Raw genomic sequence first — 26,313 nt, 5'->3', positions numbered from 1 at the left:
GACCAAACAGTTCTATTTTCGTTTCATCGGACCAAAAAAGTACGAAAAGTACGATCTTTGTCCCCATGTGCAGTTGAAAACCGCAGTCTGGATTTTTTTATGGCGGTTTTGAGCAGTGGCATCTTCCTTGCTGAGCGGCCTTTCAGGTTATGTCTATATAGGACTTGTTTTATTGTGGATATAGATACTTTTGTACCTGTTTCCTCCAGCATCTTCACAAGGTCCTTTGCTGTTGTTCTGGGATTGATTTGCACTTTTCGTACCAAAGTACGTTCATCTCTAGGAGACAGAACGCATCTCCTTCCTGAGCGGTATAACGACTGCGTGGTCCCATGGTTTTATACTTGCGTACTATTGTTTGTACAGATGAACGTGGTACCTTCAGGCGTTTGGAAATTGCTCCCAAGGATGAACCAGACTTGTGGAGGTCTACTTTTTTTTTCTGAGGTCTTGGCTGGTTTCTTTTGATTTTCCCATGATGTCAAGCAAAGAGGCACTGAGTTTGAAGGTAGGCCTTGAAATACATCCACAGGTTCACCTCCAATTGACTCAAATGATGTCAACTAGCCTATCGGAAGCTTCTAAAGCCATGACATATTTTTCTGGTATTTTCCAAGCTGTTCAAAGGCACAGTCAACTTAGTGTATGTAAACTTCTGACCCACTGGAATTGTGATACAGTGAATTATAAGTGAAATAATCTGTCTGTAAACAATTTTTGGAAAAATTACTTGTGTCATGCGCAAAGTAGATGTCCTAACCGACTTGCCAAAACTATAGTTTGTTAACAAGAAATTTGTGGAATATTTGAAAAATGAGTTTTAATGACTCCAACCTAAGTGTATGTAAACTTCCGACTCCAACTGTATATGAAATAGATATATGTGTATATATATATATATATATATATATACTGCTCAAAGAAATAAAGGGAACACTTAAACAACACAATGTAACTCCAAGTCAATCACACTTCTGTGAAATCAAACTGTCCACTTAAGAAGCAACACTGATTGACAATAAATTTCACATGCTGTTGTGCAAATGGAATAGACAACAGGTGGAAATTATAGGCAATTAGCAAGACACCCCCAATAAAGGAGTGGTTCTGCAGGTGGGGACCACAGACCACTTCTCAGTTCCTATGCTTCCTGGCTGATGTTTTGGTCACTTTTGAATGCTGGCGGTGCTTTCACTCTAGTGGTAGCATGAGACGGAGTCTACAACCCACACAAGTGGCTCAGGTAGTGCAGCTCATCCAGGATGGCACATCAATGCGAGCTGTGGCAAGAAGGTTTGCTGTGTCTGTCAGCGTAGTGTCCAGAGCATGGAGGCGCTACCAGGAGACAGGCCAGTACATCAGGAGACATGGAGGAGGCCGTAGGAGGGCAACAACCCAGCAGCAGGACCGCTACCTCCGCCTTTGTGCAATTACTTTTAAGCCTATGCCATTGAAACACACAGGGACTTATTAATCATTGAGCACTTCCTACGTCATCCACTAGATGTCAACAATCTTTACAAAGTGGTTTGAGTCTTCTACTGTGAAAACTGACCGAACGAGAGACTTGGAAAGTTGGTCATAAGCGGATGGCCTATACTACTCTGGCGCGCGAGTGCATGTTTGGGAGAATGCAATCGTCCGCCTTGAATATTATGGAAGTTCTGATTGAAAAAGGCCCTAATGATTTATACTATACAACGTTTGACATGTTTGAACGAACGTAAATAAAAAAAAATCCCTCTTTGGTGAAGACAAGTCCGGCGGGCGACGTTCATGTTTTTGAGTAGCCTACAGGACGCGCTAACAACACGGAGCTTTTTGGACATAAATTATGAGCTTTTTCGAACAAAACTACATTTGTTATGGACCTGGGATTCCTGGAAGTGCCTTCTGATGAAGATAATCAAAGGTAAGGGAATATTTACATAGTATTTTTGATTTTAGATCTCTCCAACATGGTGCCTAGTCTGTATCGCCAAGCCTATTTTTCTGAGCACAGGACCTCGTTTATTGCAAAGTGTGATTTCCCAGTAAAGTTATTTTTAAATCTGGCAATGCGGTTGCGTTCACGAGATGTTAATCTATAATTCTTTGAATGACAATATAATATTTTACCAATGGTTTCGAATAGTAATTATTTAATTTGTTGTGCTGATTGACTGCCGGTATTGGAGGGAAAATATTTTCTCAACATCAACGCCATTGTAAAATGCTGTTTTTGGATATAAATATGAACTTGATAGAACAAAAAATGCATGTATTGTCTAACATAATGTCCTAGGAGTGTCATCTGATGAAGATTGTCAAAGGTTAGTGCATAATTTTAGCTGGTTTTCTGCTTTTGGTGACGCCTGTCTTTGCATTGACAAAACATTACACACAGCTATTTTCGATGTACTGTCCTAACATAATCTAACTTTATGCTTTCGCCGTAAAGCCTTTTTGAAATCGGACAACGTGGTTAGATTAAGGAGATGTTTATCTTTCAAAGGGTGTAAGATAGTTGTATGTTTGAGAAATTTGAATTATGACATTTAATTGTTTTCAAATTTGGCACTCTTGATATTTCACCTGCTGTTGATAGGGTGTACCAGGGGTGGGACCTAGCCCATAGAAGTTAAACAACACAATGTAACTCCAAGTCAATCACACTTCTGTGAAATCAAACTGTCCACTTAGGAAGCAACACTGATTGACAAAAAATGTCACATGCTGTTGTGCAAATGGAATAGACAACAGGTGGAAATTATAGGCAATTAGCAAGACACCCCCAATAAAGGAGTGGTTCTGCAGGTGGGGACCACAGACCACTTCTCAGTTCCTATGCTTCCTGGTTGATGTTTTGGTCACTTTTGAATGCTGGTGGTGCTTTCACTCTAGTGGTAGCATGAGACGGAGTCTACAACCCACACAAGTGGCTCAGGTAGTGCAGCTCATCCAGGATGGCACATCAATGCGAGCTGTGGCAAGAAGGTTTGCTGTGTCTGTCAGCGTAGTGTCCAGAGCATGGAGGCGCTACCAGGAGACAGGCCAGTACATCAGGAGACGTGGAGGAGGCCGTAGGAGGGCAACAACCCAGCAGCAGGACCGCTACCTCCGCCTTTGTGCAAGGAGGAGCAGGAGAAGCACTGCCAGAGCCCTGCAAAATGACCTCCAGCAGGCCACAAATGTGCATGTGTCTGCTCAAACGGTCAGAAACAGACTCCATGAGGGTGGTATGAGGGCCCGACGTCCACAGGTGGGGGTTGTGCTTACAGCCCAACACCGTGCAGGACGTTTGGCATTTGCCAGAGAACACCAAGATTGGCAAATTCGCCACTGGCGCCCTGTGCTCTTCACAGATGAAAGCAGGTTCACACTGAGTACATGTGACAGACGTGACAGAGTCTGGAGACGCCGTGGAGAACGTTCTGCTGCCTGCAACATCCTCCAGCATGACCGGTTTGGCGGTGGGTCAGTCATGGTGTGGGGTGGCATTTCTTTGGGGGGTCGCACAGCCCTCCATGTGCTCGCCAGAGGTAGCCTGACTGCCATTAGGTACCGAGATGAGATCCTCAGACCCCTTGTGAGACCATATGCTGGTGCGGTTGGCCCTGGGTTCCTCCTAATGCAAGACAATGCTAGACCTCATGTGGCTGGAGTGTGTCAGCAGTTCCTGCAAGAGGAAGGCATTGATGCTATGGACTGGCCCGCCCGTTCCCCAGACCTGAATTCAATTGAGCACATCTGGGACATCATGTCTCGCTCCATCCACCAACGCCACGTTGCACCACAGACTGTCCAGGACTTGGTGGATGCTTTAGTCCAGGTCTGGGAGGAGACCATCCGCCACCTCATCAGGAGCATGCCCAGGTGTTGTAGGGAGGTCATACAGGCACGCGGAGGCCACACACACTACTGAGCCTCATTTTGACTTGTTTTAAGGACATTTCATCAAAGTTGGATCAGCCTGTAGTGTGGTTTTCCACTTTAATTTTGAGTTTGACTCCAAATCCAGACCTCCATGGGTTGATAAATTGGATTTCCATTGATTCTTTTTGTGTGATTTTGTTGTCAGCACATTCAACTATGTAAAGAAAAAAGTATTTAATAAGATTATTTATTTCATTCAGATCTAGGATTTGTTATTTCAGTGTTCCCTTTATTTTTTTGAGCAATATATATATATATATATATATATATATATATATATATATATATATATATATATGTGTGTGTGTATATGTGTATATATATGTGTATATATATGTGTGTGTGTATATATATATGTGTGTTTGTATGTAAACATTTGTACTCTGTCATGTCAGTCTTAAGAGGGTAAATCAAAGTGTGTATAAGAGCAGAGAGGAGATGGCAGGAGAGAGAGAGGGAGAGAACACGCTCTAGGTGGAATGGGCTGTCTCTTTCTATCTTACTCTTTCCTTGACAATAATTTGAATAAAATGACAGAAAAACAAAAGTATTCGCTGACTGAGATGATGGGGGCTTTCTAAAGTGTTTGTGTGGAAGTCGTGGTGGGGGATTCTTTCTCCTCCCTATTCCTCGGTCAGACTATTCCTGAATGATAAGATGCCCTTGCCAGGGTTAGAATCGATATGAAGCCTCACCACTAGAGGGTGCTTTTTCAGTGGTGCTGATGAACAGGTGACTATGGTATTGCATAATCGGACGTGGCTACAGGAAGTCATTTTAAAAGCCAATTTCTCATTTAGAAAACAGCCTGTGTGCCATCGATATGAGTCAGAAACATTTATTCTACTGTCAAAATTGACTACAAAGTTGAAATAGTATGATTTTATTCATAAAGTCAGTCTCATCCAAAACAACATTTTGTGAGTCTTATAGCTGTGACTGCATCACAACGTAAATGAAGGTTGGGTTTGTTTCAACTCTGCCCACATACCCACAGCTGGCAGCACAAAAGCAATCATAAAGTGCAACTGCACACGACCCAATCACAGGCCTGTGGTAAATTTGGGTAGACTTTGGATATCTATGGGGCTTGTTAGGGACCATTGGTAAATTACACAATGTACATGGGACAATATGTAGAAAATTCTGATAGCTCCAAATTTCTAGTAGAAAAAATATAAAAAGAACACAAGGAATAAATACACAATGGGTAATGATAACTTGGCTATATACACTGGGTACAAGTACCAAGTCGATGTGCAGGGCTGCTTACCGTCATGGTTTTGTTTTCGACCCACGGTTATTTTATCATCTATTGTCGCTCTGGATGTCTGCCTAGTTGAGGGCCTTTCTTCAACCCTTGATGTCTGCCTAGTTGAGGGCCCCTCTTCAGCCCTGGATGTCTGCCTAGTTGAGGGCCTTTCTTCAGCCCTGGATGTCTGCCTAGTTGAGGGCCCCTCTTCAACCCTGGATGTCTGCCTAGTTGAGGGCCCCTCTTCAGCCCTGGATGTCAGCCTAGTTGAGGGCCTTTCTTCAACCCTGGATGTCTGCCTAGTTGAGGGCCCCTCTTCAGCCCTGGATGTCTGCCTAGTTGAGAGCCCCTCTTCAGCCCTGGATGTCTGCTTAGTTGAGGGCCTCTCTTCAGCCCTGGATGTCTACCTAGTTGAGGGCCTCTCTTCATCATTGGATGTCTGCCTAGTTGAGGGCCTCTCTTCAGCCCTGGTCTGTCTCTCCCAGTCTGGTACAGGTGCCCCCGCCGCTCTCGCTCTCTCTGGAGCTTTGCTCCCCTAAATCATACTCATACACAACTTTTTACTGATCGGCTGTTGGACTATTTGATTAGTGGTTCTTGCTGTGTTTGTATTATTATTTAGGAACACTTTTATATGAAATCGTAGCTCATTTAATATTAGTGTTGAGAGTTGTGTTGGTTACATATCTTAGATTGTTCTGTTAACTTTGTATGCTCTTAGTGCTGTGTTTTTCGCTCATGTTAATTGATAGAGCAAGAAATGAACATGCTGCTGTTGCTCATTTTGCTGTTGTCTACCCTTGGCTTTTACAATGTTGGAGATACTTTTAGAGCCCGTTGCTCTGTGGATAAGGAAATATATGACTGTTTCCCTCTTGTGCCTTGGGAGAAACCACACGCTTGCTTTGTAAATGCACGCGAGAACTCTGCACATTTCTCCTAAACAACATGGGAGAAATGGGACTCTTGCGCTTACATGTCAGGACTGTTCTCTTGTACTTAACCATGTCTCTGGACTTTACACATCTCCTGAAATATGTGGCGTGACTGTGGATTGTCGTTCAAGTGCTGTCTGTAAATCCAAATGCTGTAACCCCCGATTTGCAGGAAATGTGCAGTCTAACCCAGGTCCTGACATTTTTACCCCTGCCCAATTAAGTAGTCAGAGAGGCATGAAGTTTCTGCATATGAATGTAAGAAGTCTTCTGCCAAAGCTTGATTTTGTGAATATATGGGTAAAAACTGCCGACCCTGACGTATTTATGCTTTCTAAAACCTGTCTCAAAAAATCTATTACAGACAAAAATATTGGCATAAATGGTTACAATGTTTTTACATTTACATTACATTTTAGTCATTTAGCAAACGCTCTTATCCAGAGCGACTTACAAATTGGTGCATTCACCTTATAATATCCAGTGGAACAACCACTTTACAATAGTGCATCTAAATCTTTTAAGGGGGGGGGTTAGAAGGATTACTTTATCCTATCCCAGGTATTCCTTGAAGAGGTGGGGTTTCAGGTGTCTCCGGAAGGTGGTGATTGACTCCGCTGTCCTGGCGTCGTGAGGGAGCTTGTTCCACCATTGGGGTGCCAGAGCAGCGAACAGTTTTGACTGGGCTGAGCGGGAACTGTGCTTCCTCAGAGGTAGGGAGGCGAGCAGGCCAGAGGTGGATGAACGGAGTGCCCTTGTTTGGGTGTAGGGCCTGATCAGAGCCTGAAGGTACGGAGGTGCCGTTCCCCTCACAGCTCCGTAGGCAAGCACCATGGTCTTGTAGCGGATGCGAGCTTCGACTGGAAGCCAGTGGAGAGAGCGGAGGAGCGGGGTGACGTGAGAGAACTTGGGAAGGTTGAACACCAGACGGGCTGCGGCGTTCTGGATGAGTTGTAGGGGTTTAATGGCACAGGCAGGGAGCCCAGCCAACAGCGAGTTGCAATAATCCAGACGGGAGATGACAAGTGCCTGGATTAGGACCTGCGCCGCTTCCTGTGTGAGGCAGGGTCGTACTCTGCGAATGTTGTAGAGCATGAACCTACAGGATCGGGTCACCGCCTTGATGTTGGTGGAGAACGACAGGGTGTTGTCCAGGGTCACGCCAAGGCTCTTAGCACTCTGGGAGGAGGACACAAGGGAGTTGTCAACCGTGATGGCGAGATCATGGAACGGGCAGTCCTTCCCCGGGAGGAAGAGCAGCTCCGTCTTGCCGAGGTTCAGCTTGAGGTGGTGATCCGTCATCCACACTGATATGTCTGCCAGACATGCAGAGATGCGATTCGCCACCTGGTTGTCAGAAGGGGGAAAGGAGAAGATTAATTGTGTGTCATCTGCATAGCAATGATATGAGAGACCATGTGAGGATATGACAGAGCCAAGTGACTTGGTGTATAGCGAGAATAGGAGTGGGCCAAGAACAGAGCCCTGGGGGACACCACTGGTGAGAGCACGTGGTACGGAGACAGATTCTCGCCACGCCACCTGGTAGGAGCGACCTGTCAGGTAGGACGCAATCCAAGCGTGCGCGGTGCCGGAGATGCCCAGCTCGGAGAGGGTGGAGAGGAGGATCTGATGGTTCACGGTATCAAAGGCAGCAGATAGGTCTAGAAGGATGAGAGCAGAGGAGAGAGAGTTAGCTTTAGCAGTGCGGAGAGCCTCCGTGACACAGAGAAGAGCAGTCTCAGTTGAATGCCCAGTCTTGAAACCTGACTGATTAGGATCAAGAAGGTCATTCTGAGAGAGATAGCAAGAGAGCTGGCCAAGGACGGCGCGTTCAAGAGTTTTGGAGAGAAAGGAAAGAAGGGATACTGGTCTGTAGTTGTTGACATCGGAGGGATCGAGTGTAGGTTTTTTCAGAAGGGGTGCAACTCTCGCTCTCTTGAAGACGGAAGGGACGTAGCCAGCGGTCAAGGATGCGTTGATGAGCGAGGTGAGGTAGGGGAGAAGGTCTCCGGAAATGGTCTGGAGAAGAGAGGAGGGGATAGGGTCAAGTGGGCAGGTTGTTGGGCGGCCGGCCGTCACAAGACGCGAGATTTCATCTGGAGAGAGAGGGGAGAAAGAGGTCAAAGCACAGGGTAGGGCAGTGTGAGCAGGACCAGCAGTGTCGTTTGACCTAGCAAACGAGGATCGGATGTCGTCAACCTTCTTTTCAAAATGGTTGACGAAGTCATCCGCAGAGAGGGAGGAGGGGGGGGGGGGGGGGAGGAGGATTCAGGAGGGAGGAGAAGGTAGCAAAGAGCTTCCTAGGGTTAGAGGCAGATGCTTGGAGTTTAGAGTGGTAGAAAGTGGCTTTAGCAGCAGAGACAGAAGAGGAAAATGTAGAGAGGAGGGAGTGAAAGGATGCCAGGTCCGCAGGGAGGCGAGTTTTCCTCCATTTCCGCTCGGCTGCCCGGAGCCCTGTTCTGTGAGCTCGCAGTGAGTCGTCGAGCCACGGAGCAGGAGGGGAGGACCGAGCCGGCCTGGAGGATAGGGGACAGAGGAAATCAAAGGATGCAGAGAGGGAGGAGAGGAGGGTTGAGGAGGCAGAATCAGGAGATAGGTTGGAGAAGGTTTGAGCAGAGGGAAGAGATGATAGGATGGAAGAGGAGAGAGTAGCGGGAGAGAGAGAGCGAAGGTTGGGACGGCGCAATACCATCCGAGTAGGGGGAGAGTGAGAAGTGTTGGATGAGAGCGAGAGGGAAAAGGATACAAGGTAGTGGTCGGAGACTTGGAGGGGAGTTGCAATGAGATTAGTGGAAGAACAGCATCTAGTAAAGATGAGGTCAAGCGTATTGCCTGCCTTGTGAGTAGGGGGGGAAGGTGAGAGGGTGAGGTCGAAAGAGGAGAGGAGTGGAAAGAAGGAGGCAGAGAGGAATGAGTCGAAGGTAGACGTGGGGAGGTTAAAGTCACCCAGAACTGTGAGAGGTGAGCCATCCTCAGGAAAGGAACTTATCAAGGCGTCAAGCTCATTGATGAACTCTCCAAGGGAACCTGGAGGGCGATAAATGATAAGGATGTTAAGCTTGAAAGGGCTGGTAACTGTGACAGCATGGAATTCAAATGAGGAGATAGACAGATGGGTCAGGGGAGAAAGAGAGAATGTCCACTTGGGAGAGATGAGGATTCCAGTGCCACCACCCCGCTGGCTCGATGCTTTAGGGGTATGCGAGAACACGTAGTCAGACGAGGAGAGAGCAGTAGGAGTAGCAGTGTTATCTGTGGTAATCCATGTTTCCGTCAGCGCCAGGAAGTCTAGGGACTGGAGGGTAGCATAGGCTGAGATGAACTCAGCCTTGTTGGCCGCAGACCGGCAGTTCCAGAGGCTGCCGGAGACCTGGAACTCCACGTGGGTCGTGCGCGCTGGGACCACCAGGTTAGAGTGGCAGCGGCCACGCGGTGTGGAGCATTTGTATGGCCTGTGCAGAGGAGAGAGAACAGGGATAGACAGACACATAGTAGACAAGCTACAGAAGAGGCTACGCTAATGCAAATGAGATTGGAGTGACAAGTGGACTACACGTCTCGAATGTTCAGGAAGTTAAGCTTACGTTGCAAAAAATGTTATTGACTAAAATGATACAGTACTGCTGGCTGGTGGAGTAGGCTAGCTAGCAGTGGCTGCGTTGTTGACTTTGAACGTGTAGCTGGCTAGGTAACCTCGGTAGTTTCAGTACTACACCTTGTCATGATACAAAGCAACTTTGTAGCTAGCTAGCTAACATAACACTAGTCAAGACGTTCCTTGTAGTGTATTTAGTTTCAACAATGCTGCTCGTCGGTAATAGTTGGCTGGGTTAGGAAAAATGGCGTCGCGGGGGATGGAAATAGCTGGCTAGCTAACCTCGATGGCTGGCTAGCTAACAATTATCAAGCTATGACAAAGACAACTAAGTAGCTAGCTAGGTAACACTGCACTAGTCAAATCGTTCCGTTGTAAAGTATTAGTATCTACAGCGCTGCTAGTCGGTAACGGTTGGCTAGCTGGCAGTGGGTTAATGATGACTAGGAGTGCAGATCGTAAATCTAAGGGTGGTGGTGTTGCTCTATACGTAAAAGACAAGTTTGTGAGGGTCGTTCTGACTTCTGTTACTAAACCTAAGCAATTTGAATATCTGTCTTTGACCCTAAATCTAGGCTCATCTTTAAATATTGTTGTATCTTGTTGTTATATACCTCCATCTGCTACTGCTGGCTCTCTGGATGTTATTTTTGAATTGTTATCACAGCATGTCAATTCTGAGTTTGTCCTGATGGGTGATCTGAATCAGGACTGGCTAACATCTAGCTCTGATCATCTCTAAATTCTATGGAATACCTATAATCTCACTCACATTGTCAACAGTGTAACTAGGTTGAATATAAAGTATCCTCTGAAATCCTCTAGGATTCATTTGGTCTTAACCAATACTCCTCATCGTTTTAATGCTTCTGGTACTTTTCTAAATGACATAAGTGATCACTGTGCTATTGCCTGTGTGAGAGATGGCACAATTCATAAGCGATCTTCACGTGTCATTACAAAAAGAAACTGGAAGCAGTTTGATATTCAAGGTTTTTATTTTGCATTGAATGGAATAGAATTTAATTAATCCCTGATGTTGAATTAGCATTTTCTTCGAACTCTGGGTGTTGCTATGACCCAAATACTGAAAGCAGACCACTACCTTAAATGTACTTCGGAAAATGTAAATATTCCCTCCAAATGATGGCAAGTAGTGAAAGGTTTGGAGTGCAAAGAAGATACACAGCTTCCCAAACAATTGTTGGTCGACACACGATTGTAACTGAGAGAATTTATATTCTGAAAGCCTTAAATCAGCATTTTCTAGATGCAGGCAGTTTATTTGAAAAGGTTAAAGGTATAAATGAGCCCCCTGTGAATTTACCTGACACCCCTGTGCACTCCTTCGCCAGGTTAGAAGTGTGTAAAACCCTGAAAGAAATTGATAGATTGATGAACTAGTCTTATGGCTTGGGGGTAGAAGCTGTCCCGGGTCCTGTTGGTTCCAGACTTGGTACACCGGTACCGCTTGCCGTGCGGTAGCAGAGAGAACAGTATGACTTGGTTGAGTCTTTGGCCATTTTTAGGGCCTTCCTCTGACACCGCCTGGTATAGAGGACCTGTATGGAAGGGAGCTCGGCCCCAGTGATGTACTGGGCCGTACACGCTACCCTCTGTAGCGCCTTGCGGTCGGATGCCAAACAGTTTCCATACTAAGCGGTGATGAAGCTTGTCAAGGTGCTCTCACTGGTGCAGCTGTAGAACTTTTTGAGGATCTGAGGGCCCATGCCAACTCTTTTCAGCCTCCTGAGGGGGAAGAGGCGTTGTCGTACCCTCTTTTCGACTGTGTTGATGTGTGTGGACCATGATAGTTTGTTGGTGATGTGGAAACCGAGGAACTTGAAGGTCTCGACCTGTTCCACAACAGGCCCGTCGATGTGGATGGTGCCGTGCTCGGCCCTCCGTTTCCAGTAGTCCACGATCAGCTCCTTTGTCTTGCTGAAGTTGAGGGAGAGGTTGTTGTCCTGGCAACACACTGCCAGGGCTCTGACCTCTTCCTTGTAGGCTGTATCATCATTGTTGTGCAACATGAAAATATTGTCTCATTTGCATTGTGTTGATTATTGCCAAGAGGGGATTCTTTCTCCAAAACAGAGTAAAGATGGCCTCAAGAAGGCGCCTTCTTGATGACAAAGTAACTAGGCTGATGCACATCTCAAGCTGCTCCAAGGATTTGGACAGTTTTGACTCCCAACAGCAGCAGCTCACTTTGAGCAGGCCAAGGTCCGTCGCAAACACAGGTAAATTAGAGGCAAAGGATTGTGTTCTTCAGGCCTAGGCCAGATCAACATATGCCGCCCCTGTGTCATGTATTGTATAAAGATTTGGAATGGATTGATAGAATAGAGTAGAGTAATGATATGTATCATGCACAATTGGTGCATTTCAGTTGAGCTTATTCAGTAGCACTTGGAAACGAAACATTGTTGTCAACTATTCATATCGGAGAGTTACAATGTTGCCATCACTAGGCAATCAACTGCCTATAGTAGGAAACAGAGTTGTTATCAATAAGCCACGTAAATCACACATGACACTAGTCACGACCCCACAATAGTTCAAATGACTATAAAAATGTATTATCAGCCAGTACAACTGTAAAAAGAGTGAGATATAATTTGTCCTTTCATAAATGCATTGTGCTGGATCATTGTAAAATAATGAACCAGCCTTAACCGATTTTGTTTATTTACATATGGAATTTGATTGTCAAACATGAGTTTGATAATTTCTTCATTTTGTGGCTGCCTAGAGTGTCCTCTTTCCAGTCCTATGGTGCTGAATCGCAGCGGGAATGGGGAGTGGGCCAGTCCAGTCATGGCTAGAAGGGTTCCAGCTTTTGTCAAATTAACAAAATATATTTTTTGCATTTTAGCTAACCGGAACCCTTTTCCTAACTTTAACCTAATTCTCCTAACCTGCTATGTTAATTACCCTAACCTGCTGCGTAAGTTCTAACCTGCTAGGAAAAGTCAACTCTGACGTTAATTTGACAAAAGCTGGATCCCTTCTAGCCATGACCGGCCGGCCCTGGTCTTCGTAGACAGCCATGTTTTGTTATTTATTGGGCCTAATTAAAATGTTTATGCCTAAGCTAAATTAAATTAGAGAGGCCTAGATTGTATTTGAAGACAGCTGTGTCTTGTTTATTAATTTAAATGTTCATACAAATAGCCTATAGGACAGGTCATTTGCAAATGATGGTATACAAATATGATATTTTCAAGTTGTGTTTTATTACTGTGTAGGCGACTTGTTCTTCAAGGCTTAATGTTTTTTTCTTTTTTTAAATGATATTCATTCATGATTTATAGCAGGGATGAAGACGCAACGGGCAATGTTTTGCTTTTCAATAAAACCTGTCATGTTGGTATAAGAACATTGTTCTACTTTATTTTATTACAATTTTACAGACTAATTTCTATTCTGTTAAAATGAATTACAATAATCTAAATGGGATTTTGAGCACCATGGGTGGACACCCCAATGCATATGGATGTCCGGTAATTAAAAATGTTGCCTGTCACGTTGTCCAGCGCCAAAGTCAACTTTACCACGGTTGCACACCAGCAGGCTGAAGCTAATTGGCAGAATAATTTGGCGAACTCTTCCCACCTGCGAACACACACAAGAGACACTGGCATCAAACCACACCCCAAAACCAACTCAAGTTTGAATTCAGTCATGGCCGCTAGCATTTCTTAATGAACCAAATCTAACATGAGGCCAAATCAGGAAGTGCAGTCAGCCTTTAATTGAGACTTAATTGTTTTGGGAGGCTCTTCTGTAACTGTTATGATGCACCAGTAGTTTCACAAGGCAGTGGAATACTCTGGAGAATTGACCTTTGTCTCAGTGCAGTACAAACATGATTTTTCCTCAGACACACAAACTTCAGCTGTTTAGAGAAAAGAAACATTGTTTTTCTGTGAGCTACTGGAATCTGGTTATGTCCTGTCTAGTCCCATCCTTCTTCCTCCATGGGGCCAGTAGGACTGATGTTTTCCACTGTGTCCACAGGTAGAATGTAAGAAGGCCCAGCCCAAGGAGGTGATGTTCCCACCAGGCACGCGAGGAAGGGCCAGGGGCCTGCCCTACACCATGGACGCCTTCATGCTGGGGATGGGCATGCTGAGTGAGTATGGACCAACACTACTCCAGCACAGTCCAGCACACTACTCAGTCCCACACGGTAACGCACTCCCTAACACTCACTCTCCAACAGCTGTACTATAGTAAAGGTCTCCATAGATTAATTGGCCAAAGCATTGGTTTTTGGATTGCTAGACCTTATGGTATTAGATGGAAACCAATGTGCTGGTGATATAAGTGGAGTCTAACTAATGTCTTGGTGAGATAGCGGAAAGGGTACTCAGATTAACTGGGTGGTGCTCCTCATTGAGCTATTCCAAGGTGTGCTGTTTCTGTGGCCACAAGTGGTCTATTTTTCTGGCTCTGGTGAGTCCCAGGTGGCCCTGGGCGTAGGGAGCAGGGCACCACATTATCAGGATAAATTAGGAGGAAAATTGGGGTAATGTAAAATGATGGATTCATCACTCCGTCTGTGTAACTCCTGCAGTGGGTAATGACGGGTACACGGACGGGTGTCATGGGGGGGGGGGGGGGGCATCATCTGTAGGGAGCCAGCTGTAGCTTTATCTCTTCTGTCCTCTCCTCTCCCTCATCACCATTCAGCTCCCCATCCATCTTTCTATATATCTATATACCTCACCTCTCAGCGGGGTTGCTGAGGGCATGACACTGATATCAGACTGATTTTACTGATGGTAAAAGTGAAGGTAACACCCCGTAAATGGTTCTGTCAGCACCGTAGTTCCCCGTCCAGATTTCTTCACTTTGAACTATTAAACAAGCGCAGTGAACTTTTCAGAACTTATTACGGATCAATGCGTCACTGTGGAGGAGGGGGAAAACAGTGTGCTCCAGAGGGAGAAGTGGGGCTGAGGAGGCGGCGGAGTGCTCATGTGAGAATATTAACTGCCGACTTATTTGGAGACACTCTTATCTAAATGAAATTGGAAAAAGCAGGACAGCGAAACATTCCTTTGTATAATTTGCATTTGGAAAAACCCCAGAGCCGGCCTCATTATTTAACTGTAAGGTTCTTATACGCCAAATCTCATTAAATCCTGTCCCTAGTTCCTTTGTTTACTGCACCTAATCTAGCCATTTATCTTTATTGTGTTGTGCCCGATGTATGTTTGCTGAAATTAATACACATTTGAACCTGGGCAAAGTATGGGTGTACCAGATGGATAATTGATTTTAAAGTGAATCAGAACTGTTGAACCATAAAATAGGTACATTAGCATGCATATTAATAACGCAAATAAGAGGGCCTGGAAGCAGCCCCGTGGCCAGATCCACTGACAGCCTTTATTTACAGCCTTTATTTACTGAGATGGCGGGCGGCGGAGACACTAGGTTCAACACGCCAGAGTAATGAGTTCTCCCCCTTCTTCTCCTCTACTCCTTCTCTTCTCCTCCCTATTTTTGTCTTCTGTCTTCTCAGACTCAGATCCCCCTAGTTAAAAACCCCTTTGTGTGTTTATGTACAGATGCCATATCTTAATTAGACCTAGTTTCACACAGCAGGAAAATAATACTGTAGCAACAGGAAATGTGAATTGTTATGTGGTGTCACATCCTGGCCAGTAAAAGGGGTTATTTGTCATTGTAGTTGGTCAGGGCGTGGCAGGGGGTGTTTGTTTTGTGGTTGAGTATTGTGGGTTTAGGTTCTAGTTTTCTTATTTCTATGTTTATCTAGCTTTTGTAGTTCTATGTGAGTTTTGTCAATGACCTCCAATTAGAGGCAGCTGGTTGTTGTTGTCTCTAATTGAAGGCCATATTTAGTTGTGTTTGTTTTCACTGGGTTTTGTGGGTGGTTGTTTCTAGTATAGTCTATGCACCTTACTGGACTGTTTTCGTCGTTCATTTTGTATTGATTAAGTCTTTTCTTTAATAAATAAGAGGATGAGCACTTTACCCGCTGCGTTTTGGGCCCCCTTCAACGACGAGCGTTACATGTGGATTATAATTAATGGACATTTTTCTTAGTGGTAGCTACATTTTTTGTTAGGGCAAATCAAGTCTGACATTTTAAAGTGGAAATTACACACTTTAGAAGCCTTTTTAAACCATGAATATTAGGGATGCATGATATATCTGTGAAAATATCAGAATCGACCAATATTAGCTAAAAATGCCAACATCAACATCGGCCCGATGTCTAGTCTAACACCAATGTGCAAAACCGATGTCAAAGCTAACGTGCATACCTATATAATGTAGGTACATGACGTAATGACGCCACATAAAATTTTGCGCTACACGTGCAGCACAGCATTCCTAACCTAGCCCACAATGTCTGCTGTGTGGATCAAGCAGTCAACAAATCGAGGAGTCATTTGAAAGAGTTTCAAAGGTGAAATCTATTAATGCCAAGATAATTCATTGCCCTTGACAATGATCTGTTCTCTGTCGTGGGTTATGTTGGCTTTCGCCGACTGGTCGAGCACCGGTACACACTACCAAGTGCGCTATTTTTTAGATGTTGCCCTACCGGAGTTACACAGTAATAGTGTCACAGCTATTAGCTTCACAACTGACATTTAGGCCAGCGATATCAGCCCCATGAGCATGCTGAGTCTGACAGCACAGTGGGTCATTGAGGATTTCGTACTGAGGGAAGTCGTATTGCATGCTCATGAATGTGCTGGTTGTCATACCGCTGCTGCCATTTCAATGGCATTTGAGAACATGTTTGAAACTTGGAAACATGAACACACTAGCTAGCTCCATTCGAACAACTGACTGGAGAAATAAGCTCATCAACTGGACCTGCAGCAGACATGATACCCTCTGTCATGGCATTGAAACGCCTGCTCAACAAAACTGCCGACACAGACTGTGAACAAGCGATTCGGTGGCATTCTCTTTTTACTGTGTCGCCATCGTGCTCGATGCAGGACCGCTATATCGATGCAGACAGGAAGAGAGGCCACGGACAGACAGAGCTGAAACTTCACTGCTTGACATGTATGATGAAATCCTTGTTGAGAATGAAACGACTGAACAAATGAACAACTAAACAGCACAGCAAGTAAGTGAGAAAGTAAGAAATAGGTTTTGGTTATGTTTTACTGGTAATGGGGACAAACATAAATGCCAACAAAATAACTTTTTGGTCAGTGTGGTGTGTGTGTGTAACCTTAATTTAACTAGGCAAGTCAGTTAAGAACAAATTCTTATTTACAATGACGGCCTACCCCAGCCAAACCCGGACGACGCTGGGCCAATTGTGCGCCGCCCTATGGAACTCCCAATCACGGCTGGATGTGATACAGCCTGGATTCAAATCAGGGACTGTAGTGACGCCTCTTGCACTGAGATGCAGTGGCTTAGACTGCTGCGTCCATGTGTGTGTGTTAACTATTTAACTGTACTAGAATGCTTGAAAGGCCACAAACATTTTTAATATCGGTTATCAGTATAATTATTTTTAGCAAGGACAATATCGGATATCGGTATTGGCCAAACATCACGAATGAATATACTACGCATTTCCATTTCCTGTTGTGCAGGAAAATTACTGCAACAGGATGATCAAATTAAGACACAGCATCTGTACGTGCGTAAATGCTTGCCCCCGCACTTCTTAACAATGACACATTGCATATACACACATGCAGGCTGCTTATATACATCAAATCAACGGGTGCTGTGGCTTAGTTGGTTAAAGTGCCTGTCTAGTAAACAGGAGATCCTGAGTTCAAATCTCAGCAGTACCTTTTCAAGCATTTCATTGTACACATTGGTGGAGAAGGTCAGAAGGGAGGGCACTCTGCTTTTGGCCTTCCCTGTAGCTCAGTTGGTAGAGCATGGTGTTTGCAACGCCAGGGTTGTGGGTTCGATTCCCACAGGGGGCCAGCACAGGAAAAAAAATGTATGAAATGTATGCATTCACTACTGTAAGTCGCTCTGGATAAGAGCGTCTGCTAAATGACTAAAAAATGTATAAAAAAAAATGTTATTGGGGTGACTGAATACAGTTGAAGTCGGAAGTTGACATACACTTAGGTTGGAGTCATTAAAACTTGTTTTTCAACCACTCCACAAATTTCTTGTTAACAAACTATAGTTTTGGCAAGTCGGTTAGGACATCTGCTTTGTGCATGACACAAGCAATTTTTCCAACAATTGTTTACAAACAGATTAATTCACTTATAATTCACTCTATCACAATTCCAGTGGGTCAGAAGTTTACATACACTAAGTTGACTGTGCCTTTACAGCTTGGAAAATTACAGAAAATGATGTCTTGGCTTTGGAAGCTTCTGATAGGCTAATTGACATCATTTGAGTCAATTGGAGGTGTACCTGTGGATGTATTTCAAGGCCTACCATCAAACTCAGTGCCTCTTTGATGGACATCATGGGAAAATCAAAAGAAATCAGCCAAGACCTCAGAAAAACCATTGTAAACCACAAGTCTGGTTCATCCTTGAGAGCAATTTCCAAACGCCTGAAGGTACCACGTTCATCTGTACAAACAATAGTACGCAAGTATAAACACCATGGGGCCACGCAGTCATCATACCGCTCAGGAAGGAGATGCATTCTGTCTCCTAGAGATGAACGTACTTTGGTGTGAAAAGTGCAAATCAATCCCAGAACAACAGCAAAGGACCTTGTGAAGATGCTGGAGGAAGCAGGTACAAAGTATCTATATCCACAGTAAAACGAGTCCTATATCGACATAACCTGAAAGGCCGCTCAGCAAGGAAGATGCCACTGCTCAAAAACCGCCATAAAAAAAGCCAGACTACGGTTTGCAAATGCACATGGGGACAAAGATCGTACTTTTTGGAGAAACATCCTACGGTCTGATGAAACAAAAATAGAGCTGTTTGGCAATAATGACCATCATTATGTTTGGAGGTAAAAGGGGGAGGCTTGCAAGCCGAAGAACACCATCCCAACCGTGAAGCACGGGGGTTTCAGCATCATGTTGTGGGGGTGCTTTGCTGCAGGAGGGACTGGTGCACTTCACAAAATAAATGGCATCATGAGGGAGGAAAATTATGTGGATATATTGAAGCAACATCTCAAGACATCAGTCAGGAAGGTAAAGCTTGGTCGCAAATGGATCTTCCAAATGGACAATGACCCCAAGCAATGACCCCAAACATACTTCCATACTTCCAAAGTTTGGCCCAAGTTAACCAATTTAAAGGCAATGCTACCAAATACTAATTGAGTGTATGTAAACTTCTGACCCACTGGGAATGTGATGAAAGAAATAAAAGCTGAAATAAATCATTTCCTCTACTATTATTCTGACCTTTCACATTCTTAAAATAAAGTGGTGACGCTAAGACAGGGAATTTTTACTAGGATTAAATGTCAGGAATTGTGAAAAGCTGAGTTTAAATGTATTTGGCTAAGGTGTATGTCAACTTCCGACTTCAACTGGATGTGTCCTGTTTGAACGTCTGTCTGTCTGTGAATGTGTCTGAGAGTGTGGCACTCTGATGCTGGAATGTGTGTATGAGAGAGAGAGTGTGTGTGTGAGTAAGGTTTTCTTTCTTTCTGTCTATGGGCACATGGCTGTGGCTGCTCTGTATGCTCCTGATGTGCTGTAGCCCTCCCCATGTCCTGCGCCAGCGGCCCCAGTGTCAACAGAACGCCACAGAACAGTATTCACGCCATGCCCTTTAAATACCAGCTCCTGACCCCCCCCCCCCTCACTCCCGGCATGTAGATGTGCCTTATTTAACTCTCTGCTGGGATAGTCAGCACACAGTTACCTACCTACCGCACTGCAGCAGGAGGCCCAGGTCAAACACAGACACACACACACTGGCTAAAATACCTTAGCTATTCCCTTTTAGGGCTTTTACCGAACTCCATGTGGTTGGTTCAATCACAATTTTTTGGTGATGGTGTTTTCTACATGCACAGTCAAAAAACATTTTACGTTGCAAACTACTCATTTTCTTTCTAGCTTTCAAATAGGAACATTCTTCTCCTCTCCCCTGCAACTCTTCCCCAGGTTCTTAGTGTACAAGAGAAAGTAGTGCACTGTTTTCTGTCAATATACATGTTAAAATGGTTCATAAACAACTCTAAGGGGGCCCCTATAAAAATATAAATTTTTGCCCTGTTTTATATTTTGCCAAATGATGTTCTCAGTTACATTTTTCCTGGTTTTAGATTTAGTTTTGTTTTTCAGTCTTAAAATTAGAATTGTTCATAGATAAACAATGAAATTTGATGTTCTGAGTCCATTTCAATGCTTAAATAACATCAGAATATCACATCAATGCGAGCTGTGGCAAGAAGGTTTGCTGTGTCTGTCAGCGTAGTGTCCAGAGCATGGAGGCGCTACCAGGAGACAGGCCAGTACATCAGGACATGTGGAGGAGGCCGTAGGAGGGCAACAACCCAGCAGCAGGACCGCTACCTCCGCCTTTGTGCAAGGAGGAGCAGGAGAAGCACTGCCAGAGCCCTGCAAAATGACCTCCAGCAGGCCACAAATGTGCATGTGTCTGCTCAAACGGTCAGAAACAGACTCCATGAGGGTGGTATGAGGGCCCGACGTCCACAGGTGGGAGTTGTGCTTACAGCCCAACACCGTGCAGGACGTTTGGCATTTGCCAGAGAACACCAAGATTGGCAAATTCACCACTGGCGCCCTGTGCTCTTCACAGATGAAAGCAGGTTCACACTGAGCACATATGACAGACGTCTGGAGTCTGGAGACGCCGTGGAGAACGTTCTGCTGCCTGCAACATCCTTCAGCATGACCGGTTTGGCAGTGGGTCAGTCATGGTGTGGGGTGGCATTTTTTGGGGGGGCCGCATAGCCCTCCATGTGCTCGCCAGAGGTAGCCTGACTGCCATTAGGTACCGAGATGAGATCCTCAGACCCCTTGTGAGACCATATGCTGGTGCGGTTGGCCCTGGGTTCCTCCTAATGCAAGACAATGCTAGACCTCATGTGGCTGGAGTGTGTCAGCAGTTCCTGCAAGAGGAAGGCATTGATGCTATGGACTGGCCCGCCCGTTCCCCAGACCTGAATTCAATTGAGCACATCTGGGACATCATGTCTCGCTCCATCCACCAACGCCACGTTGCACCACAGACTGTCCAGGAGTTGGCGGATGCTTTAGTCCACGTCTGGGAGGAGATCCCTCAGGAGACCATCCGCCACCTCATCAGGAGCATGCCCAGGCGTTGTAGGGAGGTCACACAGGCACGTGGAGGCCACACACACTACTGAGCCTCATTTTGACTTATTTTAAGGACATTACATCAAAGTTGGATCAGCCTGTAGTGTGGTTTTCCACTTTCATTTTGAGTGTGACTCCAAATCCAGACCTCCATGGGTTGATAAATTGGATTTCCATTGATTATTTTTGTGTGATTTTGTTGTCAGCACATTCAACTATGTAAAGAAAAAAGTATTTAATAAGATTATTTATTTTATTCAGATCTAGGATGTGTTGTTTAAGTGTTCCCTTAATTGTTTTGAGCAGTATATATATATTGACAATGTTTTGGGGAAAGTACACTAAATTACCAAAAGTTTGTGGATACCTGCTCGTTGAACAACTCAATCCAAAATCATGGGCATTAATATGGAGTTGGTCCCCCTTTGCTGCTACAACATTCTTCACTCTTCTGAGAAGGCGTTCTACTAGATGTTGGACCATTGCTGCCGGGATTTAATTCCATTTAGCCACAAGAGCATTAGTGAGGTCGAGAACTGATGTTGGGCAATTAGACCTGGCTCGCAGTTGGCGTTCCAATTCATCCCAAGGTGTTCGATGGGGTTGAGGTCAGGTCTCTGTTCAGGCCAGTCAAGTTCTTCCACACCAATCTCGACAAACCATTTCTTTACGGACTTCCCTTTGTGAACAGGGGCATTGTCATGCTGAAACAGGAAAGGGCCTTCACCAAACTGTTGCCACGAAGTTGGAAGCACAGAATCGTCTAGAATGTAATTGTATGCTGTAGCGTTAACATTTCCCTTCACTGGAAGTAAGGGACCTAGCCCGGAAAACAGCCTCAGACCATTGTTCCTCCTCCATCAAACTTTACAGTTGGCACTATGCATTGTGTCAGGTAGCATTCTCCTGGCATCTGGACTGCCAGATGGTGAAGCGTGATTCATCATTCCAGAGAATGCGTTTCCACTGCTCCAGAGTCTAATGGCGGCGAGCTATACACCACTCCAGTCGATGCTTGGCATTGCACATGGTGATGTTAGGCTTGTGTGTGCTGCTCCGGCATGGAAACCCATTTCATGAAGGTCCCAACAAACAGTTACTGTGCTTTGGAAGTATGCTAGGTGTCATTGTTCATTTGGAAGACACATTTGCGAACAAGCTTTAACTTCATGACTGATGTCTTGAGATGTTGCTTCAATATATCCACAATTTTCCTACCTCATGATGCCATCTATTTTGTGAAGTGCACCAGTCCCTCCTGCAGCAAAGCACCCCCACAACATGATTCTGAAACCCCCTGTGCTTCACGGTTGGGATGGTGTTCTTCGGCTTGCAAGCCTCCCCCTTTTTCCTCCAAACATAACGGTAGTCATTATGGCCAAACAGTTTTATTTTTGTTTCATCCGACCGTAGGACGTTTCTCCAAAAAGTACGATCTTTGTCCCCATGTGCAGTTGCAAACCGTAGTCTGGCTTTTTTTTATGGCGGTTTTGGAACAGTGGCTTCTTCCTTGCTGAGCGGCCTTACAGGTTATGTCGATATAGGACTCATTTTACTGTGGATATAGATACTTTTGTACCGGCTGCGTGGTCTCATGGTGTTTATACTTGCATACTATTGTTTGTACAGATGAATGTAGTACCTTCAGGCATTTGGAAATTGCTCCCAGGGATGAACCAGACTTGTGGAGGTCTACAAGGAGGTCTACAACTTCAATTAGCCTAACAGAAGCTTCTAAAGCCATGCCATCATTTTCTGGAATTTTCCCAGCTGTTTATGTGTATGTAAACTTCTGACCCACTGGAAATGTGATACAGTGAATTATAAGTGAAATAATCTGTCTCCAAACAATTGCTGGAAAAATTGCTTGTGTCATGCACAAAGTAGATGTCCTAACAGACTTGCCAAAACTATAGTTTGTTAACAAGACATTTGTGGAGTGGTTGAAAAACAAGTTTTAACGACTCCAACCCAAGTGTATGTAAACTTCCGACTTCAACTGTGTATAGTGTATTTCTGTCAACCCAGAAGACGGTATCACACCAACTGGCTACACACAGAATGATAGACAAGCTCGCACACTACACAGACAGGGGCAATATTACTGGAAATTAATTGGCAGATATTGTGTGAGGTTTGTCTTTTTAAGCCAATAGTGGCTAAGCAAGGGTGGGATAATGTCAATGTTGCGTTGATTAGGTAATAGCTGGGAGCTTGCAGTGTCTGATACTTGTCAGATTTGTTTATGACAGTTTGCGGTGGAACTTGTGATAAATGCATGTACTTTCAGAATTGTTTGGCGAGCTACTCATAGGTGGGCTGTGAGCTAACCTGTTGGAGACCCCTGGTCTAAATGCTAAAGTTGACAGTCAAACAGCAATGTGTGGTTTATCGTTGTGGTCATGGTGGTAATGATGCCATCTCTTCCAATGATCACATCATTGCCAAATTCACAGTTATCTGGTGATGTGTTTTCTCATCAGTCCCCAAGAGGAAGGGTTGGAGCTGGTCTAGCCTCTCCTATTTCATTCCTGCAGGTCAAGTCTCCCCTCATTGCCCCTCAGCCAGAAGCAGCTTCTCACTTGGTCAGGATTAAATTGAACTTTGTCATGGGCAGCAAAAGGCTGATTGGATATTTATTACCCAGACAGACATGTTTCTTTCCCCTGGAAGTGGAAGAGCTGGCCTCTGAGCTGTCCTCTGATCTGTCCTCTGTCTCTGTACCAACAGCCCTGATCTGGTCTGGGGTGACGCTGAGATAACAGCAATCATCACAGTCATACAGTATTAATATACCTCCAGAGAAACCATGCTGATACATCCCTCTTAGTATTTGTGCACTTTTTTTTGTAACTCCAGAAGAGATCATTGCCAACAACTATATGTATTGGTCATGTTTAGCTGGGGAAGCAAACAGAAAGTGTCCGGTGACTGTACTGCAGAAAGTTAGTTGCGGTGTATGCTCACTAGAGAGAGCAAATCTGTTTGAAATAATGGACACTTTCACAGGGAACAGCAGACTAGTTTATCAAGTTATTACTCTCTGATAACCTTATTAAAGTATAAGAATATCTGCAGTGAAACAGGCTTTTCCTGGTATTTTCTGTTTAATGCTATCATGTGTGTGTTCTCTGCACATTTACCAGTGGACTCTGGTAATTTGCTCTTGGCCTGAGGGAATCCCTTTTTACTGGCTAATTCAGTCAAAGTTTTGGCTGGAGATGATAACAGCTTTTTATGACAGATAAAGGCTTTGAAATATTCTCGCAAACTGTGTGTTTGTGTGATGATCAAACAGATTTTTCTTGATCTGTGATTCGATCATACCTTAGTGTGGATGATGATCAGTGAAACTCACTCACTCACTTACTCACCTGTTCACGCTCTCAAATGTCTCAGTATGCAGAGGAATACACACACACACACACACACACACACACACACACACACACACACACACACACACACACACACACACACACACTCTGTTTCTCAATATGTTCCCCCAGCTGCTGCTGTTTGAAACCTGTCCAGATAATTAACTTGTGGGCTGGTGGTTGTAATGAGCGTCTTGACAGCAGAGGAACAATAAATCAGCTGCTTTTAACTTTGTCTTGTTGGCCCACCGGGTCTGCTTCAGCTTCGCTCAGCCCCCACACACACACACACACACTCATATCACACATACACAGCTCTCCATCCTCCATCCGGCTGGCACTGATACAGCAGTGTGTGTGTGTGTGTGTGTGTGTGTGGTGTGTGTGTGTGTGTGTGTGTGTGTGTGTGTGTGTGTGTGTGTGTGTGTGTGTGTGTGTGTGTGTGTGTGTGTGTGTGTGTGTGTGTGTGTGTGTGTGTGTGTGTGTGTGTGTATACACTGAGAACTGGCCTAATTTCCCCAGTGTTTCCTGGTGTGTTTCAACTAGTAACTGTTCAGCTGACATATTGCTAATTTTCCCATTTTAAGAAATGTATCATCAATGAGAAATGCAAGGGAGTAAACAGGCCCAAAATAACTTGTGAGCCCTGTCATCAATAAAAACATTCAGCGTCAGCAGTGGTAGCTAGCGAAGACCACAACAGATGGCAAATGAATTGCCACATGATACACACACTCATTTTAAAGCTGTGTATTTACTTACAAATGTTATTTTGATTTTAGTGTGCACATCACATTACGCTGCAGCACATGATAGATATACTTACAGTTTATCATCCAAGCCAATTTGGAAATTGATATGGTTCACAGTTATTTTCTCATGGAGCCTCATCAGCTCATCAGTCATCATCAGGCTGGTGGAACAGGAAGGTGCAGGCTATTTATTCATGCTAAGCCATCTTGACAGCTCTTGATGTGTGGCCTTCCTCAGTTGATTGGTTCATTTGATTGACTTTATTTGTAGAAAAAAATACAAACATTCGGACCCAGAGGATAACTCATGAAAGCATTATGCAAAGTTTTATACAAAAGTATTCCCAGTGTGGGCCAGACATTTCCATGTCTATCTCCCTCTTGCAGAGGCAGAAAGTATGGTGGTTCTGACAATGCCTTTGTGCTGAATGAAGTCCTAAAGTGTTTTTCACCTTTTATTTCTCAAGGTTACCCTAACATTGTGGCAACCTACGGTCGTGGATACACTGGATTCACCCCCAGTTACAGCTATCAGTTCCCTGGTAAGTCTGCTCTTCACATGTCTGTCTTAGAGCCCTGTTTAGCTCACCCTCCCCCCCCCCCCCCCCCCCCCCCCCCCCCCCCACACACACACACACACACACACACACACACACACACACACACATGAATGAATACACAAACAAACGCTCACCAGATAAGCTGTGGAGTGAGTGATAAGTGTGTTACGTGTCTGGATTTCTGAACCAGCCTGTTGAAAGCTGCAATACGTGGTGTAAATAGCTTACTCTTTTTAGCCCGCGTATGAACGCCACCATGACCAAACAGCTAAAACGGAGGAGGGATGTTCAAGCCCTTAGCCTTTCTCTCAATGTATGCAAATCCTTCTCTCGGGAGGCAGGAAAATGGCCAAAATTGTACACAGTCACACAGTCAGATTTGAATGAGTTTTTATATCAAGCCCTATGTGCGTCAAAAACGAACAGACTTATTGTCTTAAATTAGCTAAAAGCGTTGACTTGGAGCCGGGTGGGTCCCAGTGGATGAGTCCAAATTGAGCCCATGTGGTGTGAAGGTGAGCAGCTGTACCTACAGCCTGCAGTGGGCGACGGGTGGGGGCTTCTGGCCAGGTAGATGTGGTGCTGTTATATAGCACGCCTTAGGCAGGCATCCTGTTGATTTCATGCTTTATTTAAGTACTTTACACAGAGTATGTTTGCCGCGCCA

At 44.7% G+C, this 26,313-nt stretch overlaps 1 protein-coding gene and 1 non-coding gene across 15 annotated transcripts in view; both read left to right on the top strand.

Annotated features, from left to right (window-relative positions):
• The window catches only part of msi2h (RNA-binding protein Musashi homolog 2), a 360,285-nt gene that overhangs the window by 276,479 nt on the left and 57,493 nt on the right, over window positions 1–26,313 (top strand). For 8 of the 14 annotated variants that reach the window (XM_014137427.3, XM_014137419.3, XM_014137431.3 and 5 more), the window contains 2 exon segments: window positions 13,724–13,895; window positions 25,554–25,628. In XM_014137427.3, the coding sequence (XP_013992902.1) occupies window positions 13,724–13,895; window positions 25,554–25,628 (247 nt within the window). 14 annotated transcript variants of the gene reach the window in all.
• trnat-agu (transfer RNA threonine (anticodon AGU)) lies at window positions 17,441–17,514 on the top strand. The gene has a single exon. It is a non-coding gene; the product is annotated as a tRNA-Thr (tRNA).

The sequence above is a fragment of the Salmo salar genome, chromosome 13 (assembly GCF_965601325.2).
Source record: "Salmo salar chromosome 13, fSalSal1, whole genome shotgun sequence".
Classification (NCBI taxonomy): domain Eukaryota; kingdom Metazoa; phylum Chordata; class Actinopteri; order Salmoniformes; family Salmonidae; genus Salmo; species Salmo salar.
Note: the sequence above shows the minus strand (reverse complement) of the source record. Positions and strands in the feature narration are given on the sequence as shown.